This window comes from Chelonia mydas, chromosome 1, assembly GCF_015237465.2.
Source record: "Chelonia mydas isolate rCheMyd1 chromosome 1, rCheMyd1.pri.v2, whole genome shotgun sequence".
Lineage (NCBI taxonomy): Eukaryota > Metazoa > Chordata > Testudines > Cheloniidae > Chelonia > Chelonia mydas.
This window is the reverse complement of record NC_057849.1, coordinates 281,784,613-281,801,366: the sequence shown is the minus strand read 5'-3', so window position 1 is coordinate 281,801,366 and position 16,754 is coordinate 281,784,613. Positions and strand designations below refer to the sequence as shown.

Sequence of the window (16,754 nt, the reverse complement as noted above, 5' to 3'; positions counted from 1 at the left end):
AAACAGTGGGGTTTGCAGAACTTGTTGCATAGTTATCATTCCAGATGTGCTGAATCAGAGTTCCTGGACCTTGAGCTGTCCCTGTGAGCCACTTCCCTGAGGCCCTGCACCATTGCTGATTAAATTATGGGATTAATATTGCTTTCTGGAAACACAGGAAACTTGAAAACTGCCTGTGTGTGGTGAAAAATGTTCTAAGATCTCAGGGAACTCAGAGGAGACTTGTTGAAAGTAAATGAAATTAAAGTTTACTTGTACCTCACAATAATGCACACAGTCAAAGGAAAAGCAGCTCATCTAGGGGTTGAGCTAGTTTCAGCAATTGCCTTTTAAATTAGCTGCCTTTAAAAAATTATCAGATTGTCTGAAAAAACGAAGCCAAGAAATTGTTCGGGTTGTATTAGAGAATCCAACCTCCCTAGTTCAGTTGAGAAACCCAGGCATCACTCAGTGCCTTGGGGCTCTGATTTTCCAGAGTATTCCAAATCTGGCAAATTGAAATGGAATCATTCTCTGCCTCTCGGCATCTCTTCCCTTAAAACCAGTCACACTGTTTTAGCCAAACATGGAGCCTGTCAGATATGAACATAGGCATAGGTTTGAGATTGTTTCTACTTTATAAATGTTATCTGCATGTTTGTGAGCCAGACCTTAAAAGCATGAAAAGTTAAAAGGCTATTGTATTGATGTGCGCCAGATGATACGGGCTGTAGTGCATTCACAGAACTTTGTATCAGTTCAGGTTATATGCTTAAACACTGACCACCTTGACGTCTTTGGCAGGATTCAAACCTGGGACCTCGAGCTAAACGCTGAATGAGCTAAAAGACACATCGTGCTTAGCCATAGCGTGGCAGGCTCATCAAATGCTCGCTGGACTAGCTGCCATCACTGGAGAGGGATCAAATGCCACAACCAGCCAGGGGTTACATATGTATCTGTGTGTTCCCGTGTAATCTGCAATCACTTAGGGGTAATTAATGCAAAATCCCAATGTCCATTATGCAGCTCCCCACTCTCTGAAGCTTCACCCCTGGGGAAAGAGGCAGTGACTGGCTTTACCTGTTTCAGGAAACAAGGAAGAAGAGAGGCTTTGGAGTAGAGACTTGAGGGCCCTCACTTTGATCCAACAAACTGACCAAGGGGGCAAATCCTCCCAGGAGGGTTTGAAGGACTGGACCCTGCCTGGGACTCCATAGGAAAGGTGAGGGACCTCTTGTAAGCTTAACTATGTGTTTTTACTTGTTTTATATGTTCTCTGTAATGCCGTTGTCTTAAAATAAATGTACTTTGATTTGTGAAGGCACTTTGGTGACAGGAAAACCACTGTAACTTTCCCTGAAGAATGAGAATGAAGTTACAGGACCTGAGCTAGGTCAGACCTACTAGGAAATCACACTGAAAGGCCAGAGGGCTGCAAATCTAACCTCCCTTTGAGAGTGAGAGGGATGCAGGTCCCTACGCAGGAGTGACATTTTGAGATGTAACAGGGCATTTCCTGAGCAGACCATAGAGGGGTCCATCACTCCACAACTGGGCAGAGCATCATAATGATTCTGATGCTGGAAGGCACGGGCTCAGTGCCCATAACTCCCTTGGCACTCACATATGGAACATAATAACTGCATAATATAAGATCAGACTAGTGATCCATCTTGTACAGTATCCTGTCTTGGAGACAGGCAGTATCAGATGCTTCAGAGGAAGGTGCAAGAAACCCTACACTGGGAAATAGAGCTCATATTTTAAAAAGATATTTAGGCATTGCAACACCTAGCAGACTTAAGAGCCTGTCTCATTTTCAAAAGGGATTTAGGCACTTATGAGCCAAAATCCCATTGACAGTAAGTGCCTAAATCTCTTGAAAAATGAGACTTAGGCATTGCAATGCCTAAATACCTTTAAACATGTGCCTTAGGGAGGAATCTGTTCATATGGAAATTTACTAACACCACCACCCATGGGTTAGTGGCTGAACTATTCCCTGAAACATGAGGGTTTATGTAGTTTCTTTAATCTTTTCTAATGTAACTTTGGATGTTCCTATGTTCCATATACATGTCCAATACATTGGGAATCCTACTAAACTCTATTCCCTCACACTCTGTGCAAGGAATTCCACAGGTTAATTGTGCATTGTGTAAAAAAAAAAAGAAAAGCCTTCAAAATCCTATTTAAATTCAATTTCATTGAATGCCCCCTTGTTTTATTATGAGAAAGTATAAAGAGGATCATATGACTTCCCTTCTCTTCATTGTGCATCTCTCCACTCTGTTCCCTCTTTTGTGTTTCCACTATAAAGTGAAACCACCCCAGACTTTTCAATCTCTCCACTTAGAAGTTTTTCCATGCTTCTAGTTTGTTATTTAGTAGTGAACTTGCCTATATGTCCTCTAACTTTGTTTGAGATGGGCTGAAAGAACTGAACCAAATATTCTAGGAGAGAATACCATTTAACGTATGTCCTTGTAATATTTTTCATTGCATTCTATGTGTGCGCTAACATTATGTTTGCCATTTATTTATTTTTTTGGAAGGCTGCTGCACTTTGAGTAGATCTTTCCACTGAGCTGTCCACAGTGATGCCCAGGTCTTTCCTAAGCAGTTACAGTTAATTTACATCTTATGTCTGAGTGGTGTAAGATAAATATGAAGTGTGAATTAGTTATCTTAAGTAAAGAAAGCCGCTAATTAGCAACTAGAAGGAAGGCCTTGAAACTAATAAGTTATAAGGCCAGAAGGAATGAAGCAGGGAGGATGTCAATGGGATCAGGGGAAGTTTCTAAAAAGAAGACCTCTGATCAATAAGGGTGACAGCAAATGGTTTTAAGTAAAACCAAGAGAATCTGTCTTAAAATGAGCCAACATGGCCCTTCCCACCCCATGTGTCAGTGTTAGACTATGTGAACCCAACGCAATTGGAAAACCCTGTTGGGCAGCAAGGAGAGGTGGGAAGGCCTGGAGAAGAGAGGAGGCTGTAAATCTTATGTGGATTAAGACTGGAAATAAAGGGTGAACTGTCTCCTGTTGATTTTGAGCGAACATGATTAATTGGCAATGACATCACTTGCTTGTTAAAGGGTAGAAAAAGTAAACTCTTAAAGGGTTCATTGCTAATACCTGGCTGGCCACATTGGAGCCAATCAATATGGGTTTAAGTACCCCTGCCCTGGGTTTAGCCCATTTGTGAGTATCCTGAGCAAATGTTTATCATTGTTTTGTTACTGTCTGGCTGTAGTAAATTGCTTATTAGTTAGGCATGTTACAGCAATTGTATAAATACACCATTCAGCCTTTGGATTAAATAAAAGAATTTATGATTAAATTAGTGTTTGGTGGTTTCCCATATTAATATTAATTTCAATTATTAATGCCAACAAGCGGATTTATCATCTAATGGCACTCTTATTTCCAAAGAAATATACAGTAGGGATTTATTTGGCCCTAAATTTGCTTCTGAACTGATGATTTTAAAGTAAAATATAAATGTTTACATGAGCTTCATTCTTGATCCTGGAACTATGTGTTTTCAAATCCTGCTACCTCTTGTTCTTTAAAATACTGCTAATCCTCTCCCCCCCCCCACCTCCATTACAGCTCTGAGAAACACTGACAGTCCCACCCTGTTCCCTTTTGAAACCTCCACAGTCTTTTCACCATCTGAGGACTGCACAGAATTCCTCTGCATAAGGGTGAACAGCAGCTGGACCTTAAGCTATCTCCCTTGGAATAACTAAGCAATCCACCCCTTTGACAAGCACAGGATTGGTGAGAAAGCCATACCATAGCCAGCAGTAGCAGTTACAGGTAGTATGGGACGAGAGCCATACCATGGCCAGCAGTAGCAGTTACAGGTATATGGGACGAGAAAGCACAAAAGCAACAGTACCAGGTACAAAGAGAACTAGTCATGTGGTGCATCTGTGTGTGTGCATTTGAGAGCTGAAACTCAGCAGTGTGGTTTGGCAGCATTTTCACATCATTCAACTGCATCATTCTACAAGACAAGCTGCATGCAAACACAAATAGAATCAGATGTGATTAAAAATTCCACAGAAACCTGGTAACCGTCTCTTAACTGAATCATCCCTGCAATAAACGTCCTGTCTACTGCATGACAAGCATGCCCCAGTTTTAGCAATAAAAACAGCATATGTAGCCTGAGCCATTACCTCACCCACTCTGCCAACCGGCAGTACTTGAATCTCTGCGCCCATTTGAAGACAGCTGTGTGGCACGGGTTCTCCTTTGTCATCCTACCCTCCTGGTATATCTTTGCCATCACTTTTAAAAGCAGCAGTATTTCACTTTCAGTGGTCACTCAAAGTACAAAAGCAAAACTAGTGTTAGCAGTACTAAATGGGCCCTCAACTTAGACTACCAGCTCACTACACACAGGTCACTGAGTAGTCATCAGATAGTAACTTCTTACCAGAACAGCCCTGATCTCAAAGTCAGAAAGCTAAGACAAAAAGGAGAGACTATAACTTTTCTCCCACCAAACCCTGCCTCAGTTATCAATTCCAGGTTTCATATACCAAACCTTGTCTTTACAGGATTCTCTTTCCACTGCCATGTGCCCCTGATATCTTGTAAAGTAACGGATATTTTGGTAGTGGCTGCATCTGTAAATGTAGCAAGGAACAGCAATGGACTTCAGCGTGTATGTGGGTGGTAAGTGACTGCCGTTCAGTGACTGCTATTATTGCTAATTAGCAGTACTTCCTGCAATGAGCTAGATGCTTTCCAGTCGTTAAATGAGTGGTGGGAAATCATAGTCAAAGAACAGTCAGACAAGAACACAGAGGTTAAGGGAAGGGGAATGACAATTGGTAATTTATATACAAATCAGCTCTATTCACTACAAGCAGTACAGCAGAAGCGTTTGTTTGTTTTGAGAGAAAGAGACTAAATGTTTGTCCACATGGGGAAAGTTTACCAGCATAATTAAACTGTAGTAGTTACATGGGTATAGTTCCCTATGTGGACACTTATTCTAGAAGAAAGGTGCCTTTTCCAGTTTAGCACATACTGCTTCCTAAGAGACAAGCTAAATCAGAAAAGGCACTTGTACTTGTTGTTGATAGCTACCAGGGCGGTGCTCTGCTCTTGTTCGATGATAACAGCTGCGTGCGTGTTCCCTCCGTGTGCTGCCCCAGCTCTGCGCAGACAGCTAACACAGCAGACCCCGAGAGAACCCCCCAAAACCACAGACTCTAGTAAGGTACGAAGGAACCCGAGCCAGGTTTATTGTCAAACAAAGCACAGTAATAGTTCCCTATAGACTCTACAGGGCATACTACAAATTTGTGCTCCCTGGCAATGGACACAGCTCAGTCAGTGGCGGGACACTCCACTGCCCCCCTAGGCTGGACAAAGATGTGCACCCCCGGACCTACTTTTATACAGTTGCAGGACAGATTACTCATCATAGTTCAAACGAATCTATCCATCATGTTGTCCTTTTGACCCTGTTTTTAAGATGCACCTGCCTGATCCTTGTTATGTCTGTGGAGTGTTCTGATGCCGTCTTGGCGCAAGTTCCTCTCATAAGCACTTGTGTGTGTACACGTGCTTCTAACAACCTTTTCTTGCCAACTTCTGTGAGTGGGACCTGCCTCTGGCTCACAGCCCAGCTTTGCTTAACACTGCCTGGAAGTACTTTGGTTCAGGCTTCGGGCCTCAGACTGGGCCTCTGATACAAGAGTTTGCTTCAGGGCCTCCTCTTACTACAGTACTCCAGAATAAGAGTGCCCATACTGGGGATGATACCAGTATAACTATGCCAAGGAAATTGCCCTGTGTAGACAAGCATTTAAATAGACAGGGTAGGGGCCTTGTGGATGAGCATTTCTGAGCAAACCAGGAAGTGTATTGCTGCCCACAGGCTGCAGAGAAAGTCTGGACTTTTCTGCAAGTGTAACCCAGTGGTCAGTGTATAGGGCATCTACTTCTGTGCTCAGAGAACATGGATCTGTGATGGGCTCCTTGAGAGCCCAACTCTTTAGCTCAAGCTGTAGGGATTCATGCTTTTAGATCTGGAGGCTCCCAATTCAGCCACTGGCAGGATAGAGGCTGCCAAACAAGTGCTAACTAGAGCAGGTTGGAAAAAAATGGTGTTCCCCTGTTGAAAATTTAGAAGGAAATGGAAAATTGTCTTAATTACCCATAGAAAATCTTGATAATTTTTCAGTAAAAGCTCAGGAAAAACGGAAAAGTTTCAGCTCAGATGTAGCTGCAGCATCTCATAGGCCTTATAGTTTAGATGCCTCATGCTCCCCATCTTCGCTGTAGGCTGGGCTTCCTGGTTAGACATCTCCTGTGACACATTATGGTCTCCCTTCAGGAGAGGGGAGACACTGCATCATGGGAGTCCACTTAGAGAGAAGAATGGGGACAGGAGGTAATGGACTAACAGGGGTGGTGCTAGTCTGTTCCCCGTGGGGGGCTAGACAGAAAATTGGAGGCGGAGGGATGCAGAGAAAGGCTACTGCAGTCTCAGGGAGAGCTCAGCTCACCCAACACTCGCTCAGCATTGCTTTCCAGCTCCGCTCTTTGACAACAGCGGGCGGGGGAGGAGCACAAACCCAGCTGTCATGGCTGAACTGCGAAGGAGACGGAGCAGAGCTGGGCCGCACAGCTGTGTGCGCTTTATACCATGAGGATCCCAATAGCTCTCCCGTCAATCGCTGTGCTCTGCAAATCCCTAAGCCGGGTGCCTCTGTGCGAGCCAGCTGACAGGCTGCAGCTCAGGAACCCCCACGCTTAGGCACTGACATTGTGAGGCAAGATGCCACCGAGTCTCCAGGAAGTTTTGCAGCCCCGTGAGTGTGGTTGCAAACTTCCCCCTTCTGCTCAGTACATGGGGCTTGCAGCACAGCTGCTCCCAAGGCTCCCTCAGTGCCTTCTCCACAGAACTGGAGTTAGTTTACTTCTTCTCGCTGTCTCCCCTCCGCTGCTGCTGCTGGCGGCGGTGCTAGGGTGACCATCCCTCCTGAATTGGGCAGGATAGTCCCAAAATGCAGAGTTCAAACCCCGGTCTGGGCTGAATGACTCCAGGACAGCATTCATCCTGGATTCCTTGTGGCGCCGCTCCATGCCTGCTCAGGGCAGTACCAGTCTTTTCCTGGTGTGGGGGGGCTGTGGTTGGCTTTAGACCTCCCCCTTGCCACGCGGTCCTGCCCCCTGCTCCTCCTCTCCCCCCAGGGCCCTGACCCTGGCCAGGCCAGAAGCCAGAGCTGGGCAGTAGTAAGAGCTTCTGAAGGAGTGTGAGAGCCCCAAACCCTCCACCTGCTCAGCACCTTGGCGGGGTGGGGGGAGGGTGTGGAAATGGGACAGGGGATACTTTCAGGTATCCTGGCACCCACCCAGGGCAGGTGGAGGGCCCGGGCTCCCTGGGCAGCTCTTACAATTGCTCTGCTCCAGCTTCTGGCCAGGGGGTGGGGCTTCAGGGGAAGAGGAGGAGCAGACCCTCACAGTGGGGTGGGGCTCCTGCACATGTCCCACTTTTGCCTTTTGAAAAGGTGGTCACCCTAGCCAGTGTTGCCTTCAGTGCTGGGTGCCCGTGGAGAGCGGCAGCTACCGGCCAGGCACCCAGCTCTGAAGGCAGTGCCACCGCCAGCAGCAGCAGCGCAGAACTTCAGAAGTAAGGGTGGCAATGAGACAGGGGGAATAAGGCAAGTTTGGGGATGGCTATAGCCCCGAGAAGTTCCTCCTAGCACCACTCCTGCAAACTAATTTCCCACGAGGCATTTGTGATGGAATACACCCTGTATTCACACCCTACACACTATTGTACAAAGTGTGCCTTGTAATATATCATCTGAAAACACAATTTGCTGGTCAGTATTGTCCTGGTAAAATGTGTGACAACATTTTATGTGAAGTTAAGATCCCCCTGGATGATGTTAGTAACACATGTTCTAAACCCCACAGCCCTGCCCAGGCAGAAGCCAGGTCTGTTCTACAGAGAGGAAGGAATGTGTGCTTGCCTTATTTTGCGTTTGAGCAGTAGAGCGAGTCATCAAGCAGGAAGGGAAAACAAAGGAAGTTTAAACAGGTGGAAGAAACCCCCAAGGAACATCCTTCCACATAGACTATCTCCTGGGTCTCAGCTGCAAGTATTTTTCAGGAGGAGAACAAACTATAAAAAAAAGAGGGACAAACACCCTCAAGGTGCCCCACTCTCTCCCTGCCCATTACATTCTCTGTACCCAAGGACAAAAGGAACTAGCCCTGGACTTTGGGGGATAAGTCCTGACCTGAAGAATTTGGTCAGTAACCTTGCTAGAAATATATAGTGAGAAAGTTTGCTTTGCAACTAAGTTAGTTTCTTAAGTAAATACTAGTTAGCATTTTATCATTACTATTCTTGTAACCATTTCTGACTTATGCATTATTTATATTCATTTAAAATCTCTGTAGCTAATAAACTCATTTTACTGTTTGATCTAATCCAGTGAGTTTAAAGAAGTGTCTGGATAATTATTTAAGGTAATAACCTGGCATGTTTTTCCCTGAAAGGAACAATAGACTTAATATATAGTTCCTGTCCAGGAAAGGGCTAGGCAGTACAGGACATGAATTTCTAGGGGGAGATCTGGGACTGAGGATGTGTTGGGGTCACACTTCAGTATAACCAAGACTGGTGAGAGCCAGGGTGTGGCTGGCAGGCGGCAGTTACACACAGACACTCAGGGTGTGGCTTGCAAGCTAGAAGATTTTTTGTGAGCAGCCCAGGCATTACAAGGCACCCAAGGTTGCATTGCAGGGGTGACACAGCCCCCACTACTCTAAACTGTATCCCTGTTATGTCACAGCATTACAGCAAAATATCCACAGTGAAAATTTTTTTTTTGGCTGAAATAACTTGGTTTTGGTGTGTTCATTTTTTCAATAAAAATATCAAAGTTTTCCATGGAAAGCAGATACTTTTCATGAAGACTTTTGATAGAAAATTGGGGTTTTGACTAAAACTATTTTGACAGAAAAGTATGGCTAGCTCCTATGGAAATATGTCAGGGATTCAAACTACTGTGGAGCTCAGATGCTCAGGATGAGCTTCTACTGGTCAGTGTGTGTTACCGATCCATCCCTGTGCATGATCACAAGAGGAAATGGGTCCATTATATCTCAGCTTGAGATCCTGGGTCTCTCACTCCAAATACAGAGACTAATGCTTTTCCCCCTAGAGATCCCCCCGGGCAATCTCTAATGGTGGTGATCACACAAGCAGCTTTGGAAATCTATAGCCACCCTGGGCCAGTTTTGCCACCCTTATTTACCTGGAGTGTAGTACCTTATTTCACAAGTAGTTCAACTCATGTCAACCAAAGGCATGAAATCTGGAGGAAGAAGAAGAATCTTGTTAGAGAAAAATGTCATTGTGGTCAGTGCTTATGGTGCAAGATATTACTCAAGGTGAATAGGCGTGGCAGAGCTGTACTCTCTGGTAATTTTATTTTTATTGATGAACTACTTCCCACGTCTATTTTGGCTCCAAGTGTCTTAGCGAAGAAATAGGACCACCTAATGAATCTTTAATACAAAAGTGTTCTTCACATATGTAAGTATTAATTTAGAGAGAAGCACATTCTAGCCTGTAACTAGTATGCATATTTTAAATAACTGGCTGAGCAAGTTTAAAACTAGTTTGACTGCACCATTAAGAGTAAAGCTTTTATTAATAGGCTCATCTTTAAGCACACCAGAAGCGGTTTGTCTGTATTATCAGGTACAGACATTAACTGGTTGTCTTTCTATCTGTTGGCAAAAGTCACTGTGTGAAAAAAGTTCAGGGCTTTGAATGTATTTCTGGTGGTTTATTTTCAGTCCATAACAATAGGTAAAGCAAGATGAAATACATAAAAATTACCCTAATCTCAGGCTCACCACACTTGTTACTAATCCAGCAATTTGGATCCCCACCAAGCATGAGAGCTGGGTTAAGTCAATCTGCCTACTGGCAAGACAGTATTTCTTCACCTAGGGGAGCATTCCTGTTGCAAATAGGGGCCTCCATTCCTAGTAGCTGATGCATTACCTTTGAGAGAAATGAGAGTTCCCTTTCATTTCACCAGGGTAGGAGTCAAAGCCCTTCACTATTACATATTTTATGGGGATTATAAGTCTTCTCACATACACTCCTTCTGCCCCTCCCCTCAGAGGGAGAATGTACTTGTACTGTAGATACTTATAAAAGGATCTAGAGCTCCAGGATATTGTAGCGGGGAGATCCACTCACCGCTGGGGTGTCTCTTGGTGGCTGCAACTGGGGAATAGCTCTGCCCAGTCTGACACCCCTTCCAGTTTCTAGTTTGTGCTGTGGCCCCTCTCACACTCCAGGAGTTGCAGTGCTTCCCTTTTGTGACTCAGGTGCCCTCTCTTCATGGCTTAGGCCTCCAGCTAGGTCATTATGGTTTCCACTTGCCAGGGTATTAAGTCTCTCAAGACCAATTATCCATACGCCATCCCAGGCAGTCCTCTGTGCCAATTCCTATTCTGTGCCATTTCTCTAGAGGCCAGGAGGGGAACCTGGCCTGCTACTCTGGCTCCAAGCCCAGGAACTCTATCAGCAGTAGCTAAGGTCTATACAGTCTCAACTCTCACTTCTTTTTCCCTGGACTTCTTCCTACTGGGCCTTCTACAGGCTCTCTTCCCTACACCTCTTCTAGGTGAAGATCTTCTGTCAGGACAGGTTTCCAGGGCTCATACTCCCCTCAGCTTTCCGCCTACCCACCTCTCTCTACCCCAAAAAGTGACTGCACACTCCCTCCCTGATGCCCTACCCAACTCCCTTTCTCTCCAGGGAGCAAAAGCAAAGCTCCTGCCTACAGCCCCCTCCTGGTCTCACTACTTGGCCTTATATCAGCCCTGTATGCTCCTATTCATCTGGGCTCCATCTTCTATTAGGGATTGTTTATCAAGACTAATCCTCCTTCAGGTGTGGTTATCAGGTTACTTAGCCCCCCTTCTGAGCAACATTAACCCTTTCTAGTGTGGATGAACATTCTGTGACACTCTGTACCCCATATTCATCATAGTGGTATGATTATAACATAATTATGGTGCATTTTGTGCACAATATGTCATATGAGGTGTCAATGGAAAAGTTATGGTTTACTGAATATGATTATCCTATTTGTATGAATGTATCATTTTTTAATCTGGAATTTTGAATATTGACCATGTATCTGTAATTCAAATGTGCTTGCACCTGGGTAACACCCCCAAAGCTTTCCATACAGTCTAGCCAGCACACTGTGAATAGCCTATTCAAGTTGAATGGCCCATCAACAAAGACAATGGGCAATGAGGAAAGCTTATCTTCACCTGATGAACTGTCTTGGGGACCCTTCAGTCAGCCTATGGATAATGGCTGCCATGACTCATCAAAGTATGCAAAGGCATGTGGCTAGATCACATGATACTGAACTCCATGTTGGTACCTGTATTGTACCACAAACTGGGCTGTGAACTTGGCTTGGAACAAAGGGGTTCCCTGCCATATGGGAGAAGTTATAAAACAGGGATGTGACATCACAATTGGCCTCAATCTGCACACAAGAGAACACCTGAGGAACAAAGACTGAACTGGGGGAAGTGCTGGTTCCAGGCAGAAAAGAAGGAAGCCTGCCTGTGTATGAAACCTTGGTGGACTGTTTATATTATCTAACTATCTAGTATATTAGGCTTAGATTGCATTTTTGTTTATTTGCTAGGTCATCTACTTTGATCTGTCTGCTATTACTTATAATCACTTAAAATCTATCTTTCTGTAGTTTTATATTTTACCTAGAACAGTGTGGTTTGAGTGAAGTGCTTGGGGAAAAATCTCGGCTCAGGAACAAGAGTTGGTGCACATCCACTTTTCTTTGTAGTGGCGGACTGGGTAATAACATATACTGGTCAGGCTTTTGACCAGGGTGGGATAATACAGCTCCGGGGTCCTAGGTTGGAGAGCTGGGAGTATTTTGGCTGGAGCTTCCATTCTACTGTCAGTTCTTGATTGGCTTAGGAGAAGCATTCATGTAACTGCAGCTGGCTGTGTCCCTGCCTGTGTGAATCCTAGTGGGAGTGCCAGATCGGATGTGGTCGTCAGCTTCTGACAGAAGCACAGGGTGAGAGGGAGCCAGGCTGATAAGACAGAGGGCTCACTAGTACCCCAGTTCCAGGTTGCACCCTGGGAGGGCGGGAACCCATCACAGATATTGTCTAATGTTGCTTTGCAAAGCTCTTGTTTTGGAAACAGAACATCTGAAAAATGACATGAGACCCAGGACTTGTAGGCCTCAAACTAGAGACAATTTTAGAAAAAAACAACTCAGGCTTGGGCAGGGGAACGTTGGGCAACCTTGGCATTTGTTTGCTCTAGTGAGCTAGCAGAGTATCCCATGGTATCTCTCTGGCTAGTACCATGCCTAGGATGAAGATGACTCCCCTGTGCTCAGTGGCTACCAGAATTACCTGCAGCCTCAGTTTTGATCTGTATCTTGAATAACTCCTCCACTAGGTGAAAAGTTAAAACCACCTTTGACCTCAACAAAACATGCAGAACAAAAACCCTTACTGTCAGTTTCATCAGTGGGGCAACATTTCCCCACCTCTCTGCTTGTGCAATGTTTATTGGAAGTTACAAAAGGTGTGCCTGTTTTCAGGGCATCTAATCGAATCAGAAGAAGCAAATATGTTTATGAAATATTCTATGCTACTTTATAGCTTGTAAGGCTGAACTTGAAAAAAACAAATTCCTACAGATCTTCTCTACTAGAGTTGCAACTTGCCAGGTCCAGTTGGCAAACACAGTTGTTTGATAAAAATGTGTTTACAAATGTGACTGTTTTCTAATAAGCACATCCGATGAAGTGAGCTGTAGCTCACGAAAGCTTATGCTCAAATAAATTGGTTAGTCTCTAAGGTGCCACAAGTACTCCTTTTCTTTTTGTGAATACAGACTAACACGGCTGTTACTCTGAAAAAGTAACATGTCTGACAGTCATTAGGATCTCCATAGAAACAACAACTAAGTATCCATAATCACTGCTGCCATGCACAATGGTTAAAAATTACAGTTAAAGGAAGAACTGCTGTTAATAACTTGATAATTATCTTTAGAGCACAAAGAAAAAGTCTAATGTGCAATTGTCTTACATATACTCATTTTTCCATAACTATTAAGGAGCAATTTAATATGACAAGTACAACATATTGTTTGAGGGTACTTCCTATATCATGAAAAGTTAGCTCTTCCCTGTCCCCTCTTAAGCTGGTGATAGCAGTGTAAATCATGTAGCCAAGCAAGCGGCTGGACTAAATCCAGGAAGTACTGAAACATTCACCAACTAACAAAGAGTATAATTATACTTGCATCATGTATGCCTTGTAATCCGAGACCAGTCAAGAGACATAAGAGCTTGGCATTATTATTAAAGGAGGTCTCGTAAGACTCTCTGCAGTTGCACCAGCACAAGATTCACCCCTAGGGCTAAACAGGTGCTTCTCCCACTGCCACTCTTCCCTAGGGGATCCACTGTGGGAGGTAACCCTAAATTCTGGCCAAGGCTCCATGGGAGTCACAGTATGGGAGACTGCCCAGGAAATGTACTTTAATCAGCATATCTCCTAGCAACTAGGAACTCAGCACGTAATAACAAATACATCTCATTTAACTCCAGGTTTTGCATCACCGCTATTGCTATACTTTCCCCATGTACTCTAAGTTCTGCCAACAGCGTGGCATGTCTTGTTTATCATCTCATTTCTTAAACATATGCCAATTATGAGGCTGAAGAATTGTAATTCTACCCAGGTGTAGGATTAATGGAAAAAATATGGGGGGTGGAAGTACATGATTAAAGACTGCATTGTAATACATATGCGCAAGGAAGCTGAACTTTCACTTGTGTGATGTTGTAATTTAAAGATGGTTCTTTTAAAGTTGTTTTTTGATATGTAATCCAATATCTCTGTTACAGCAGTACCCACTCAAAGACCCCCAATAAGAAATGCAACCCCACTGTTGTAAGTGCTGTACAAACACATAGTAAGAATATCTACCTCTTTTCAGCAGTAGAATTCAAAGCATTTTACGAAGGTGAGAAGCATTAGTATCCTGATTTTAGATACAGGGAAACTGAGGCACAAAAATGTGGCTTGACTTTCCCAAGATCACCCAGTAGGTCAGTGACCAAGGCAGAATTTGAACCTGGAAGTCCCAGTCCCGTTGTCTAGACACTGGGCAAAGATGGTTGCTGCCCCAAGGAGCCTATTTGAGGAAACACGTTGTTTGCCCTTGGTGACAAGATCTCACTCTCCTCTTGTTACCTGTTTTCTTTATCATCTTGTTACATACTACTGACTTGTAGGGTAATTATTTTAAGAAACCCAAGAACATTTTATAACCCAGACCGGTGTTTTCAAGTGTAAAATGAGAGAAAAATGATTCCTCATACTTGCCTACAAGCTGCACATTAACTGAACTGAATTTGCTACCAGTATGGTATTACCATCCTCATAGGCCAGGCAGAGACATGACTATAAAACTGATGAAGCGTCAGGTGAGAAGGAAGAGGTTAGTTGCATCATCCATGCTTTTGGCACTTTTCAATGAAATCCCCACAAGACAATCCTCAAAATTTATTTCAAGTTTCAGGCTGAGCAGTGCTCCAGAAAAGAGAAGCTTAAAGACTTCTGTGACAAGAGCTTATGGGAGGGCCAGATCCAAGCTATGCTGACACATTTAAGTTTTGATTGGACTAAATAGAATGAGGAAAATTAAATAGATCAGACAGATTGTTTTTATTTTGAGAGATGTTTTGTAATGATGGCATTATGACTATTGCCATTGGTTTTCAGGGTAATGAACAGAAAATATAAAATCTAATTGTAACATAGTGTTTATCAGTATCTAGAATAGGGTTGTTAACTTTCTAATTGCACAAAACTGACCACCCTAGCCTCTCCCTTTCCCTGAGGCCCCACGCCCCTCTCACTACAACCCCCTCCCTCGGTGCCTTGCTCTCCCCCACCCTCACTAAATTTCACTGGGGTGGGGCAGAGGACTGGGGTGAGGGAGGGGGTGAGGGCTCTAACTGCGGGTGCAGGCTCTGGGGTGGGGCCAGAATTGAGGGGTTCAGGGTGCGGTAGGGGGATCCAGACAGGGGCAGGGAGTTGGGGTGCGGGAGGGCATGAAGCTCCGGCTGGGGGTGTGGGCTCTGGGGTGGGGCTGGGGATGAGGGATTTGGGGTGCAGGAGGGGGCTCCAGGCTGGGGGGTGGGGCTGAGGGATTTGGAATGTGGGAGGGGGCTGCTGATTGAGGCAGGAGGTTAGGGTGCAGGAGGAGGGTACAAGCTGGGCTGGGGATGAGGGCTCTCGGGTGGGGCAGGGATGAGGGTTTCAGGGTGTGGGCTCTGGGATGGGCAGGGGGGTGAGGGCTCTGGCTGGGGGGTGCAGGCTCTGGGGTGGGCCTGGGGATGAGGGGTTTGGAGTGCAGGAGGGGGTTCTGCGTTTGGGGGGCTCAGGGCTGGGGCAGGGGGGTGGAGCACGGGCTTACCTTGGGTGGCTCCCGGTCAGCGGCGCAGCAGAGCTAAGGCAGGCTCCCTGCTTGTCCTTACATTGCGCTGTGTCTCGGAAATGGCCAGCAGGCCCAGGTCCTAGACACAGGGGCCAGAAGGCTCGGTGCACTTCTCTCGGGGTGCGGGCAGTGTGCGGAGCTCCATGCCTTCCCCCCACACCTAGGCGCCAAACCTGCTGGCAGCTTCCGGGGCACAGCGCGGTGCCAGGTCAGGTAGGAACTTGCCTGCCACAGCACTGCCAGCCACACTTCTAACGGCCCAGTTGGCAGTGCTGACCAGAGCCACCAGGGTCCCTTTTCGACCGGGTGTTCCAGTCGAAAACCGGACAGTTGGGCACCCTAATCTAGAACCATTGCAGCTTTTGAAATGGTCCTGGTAATAAATCTGTGAATTTTTGGAGCTAAAATAGCTGCATACCTCCAGCATCCAGGACAGAACTGATAATTTTAGATCCAAACCCAGTCCTCTTATCACTTTAGTTAGGGGCTTGCATATTCTGTGTAGGCCATTCCTCTAGAACAGTGGTTCTCAAACTTCTGTACTGGTGACCCCATTCACATAGCAAGCCTCTGAGTGCAACCCCCTTTATAAATTGAAATAACTTTTTTATATATTTAGCACCATTATAAATGCTGGAGGCAAAGCGGCGTTTGGGTTGAAAGCTGACAGCTTGCAACCCCACAGGTAGTAACCCCTGAGGGGTCCCAACCCCCAGTTTGAGAACCCCTGCTCTAGAAGGGGACTTAAACTTACATTAACTGATCCTGTCCAGCAGAGGGCAGCAATGGTAGGCATAAACACCACAGCCAATCTATTCCACGCTTTGACTCCTGCAGTTTCCTGAACAATAGCCTGCATTTCAACTCCTGCACTGAAGTTCTAAGTGGTCGGTGGCCCCTTTGACCAATGTGGGCCAGATTCTTACTCTCAATGGGTAGCCCATCATTCCACGTACTTTCCCACTGACTTCACTGGGACTACTTGTGGAGTAAGGTACTATTTATCATGAGTAAAGGTTCAGAATTTGACCCTGGGTAATTTGGAATAAAGGGTGGGATTTGCAAAGGCACTCGATACTGGCCTAATTTTGTTCCCCTTGAAGTCAGTGGGAGTTTTACCATGTAAAAATTTAAATTTCTCTCATTAGGTATGAGAATTTGCTTCGATTTTTATGCTATACCT

At 45.1% G+C, this 16,754-nt stretch overlaps 1 protein-coding gene across 2 annotated transcripts in view; it reads left to right on the top strand.

Moving 5' to 3' along the window:
* Positions 1-3,317, top strand: part of TMEM19 (transmembrane protein 19) — a 38,524-nt gene extending 35,207 nt beyond the window's left edge. The window contains exons 7-8 of one of the 2 annotated variants that reach the window (XR_006291357.1): positions 784-973; positions 1,072-1,763. Coding sequence is in view for 1 of the 2 variants with exons in the window: in XM_037886464.2 (XP_037742392.1) it covers positions 784-809 (26 nt within the window). In the remaining variant the exon portion in view is untranslated. Of the gene's footprint in view, positions 1-783 lie in introns of both variants that reach the window. The other variant, XM_037886464.2, reaches the window with a different exon arrangement.
* Positions 3,318-16,754: the final 13,437 nt, after the last annotated feature.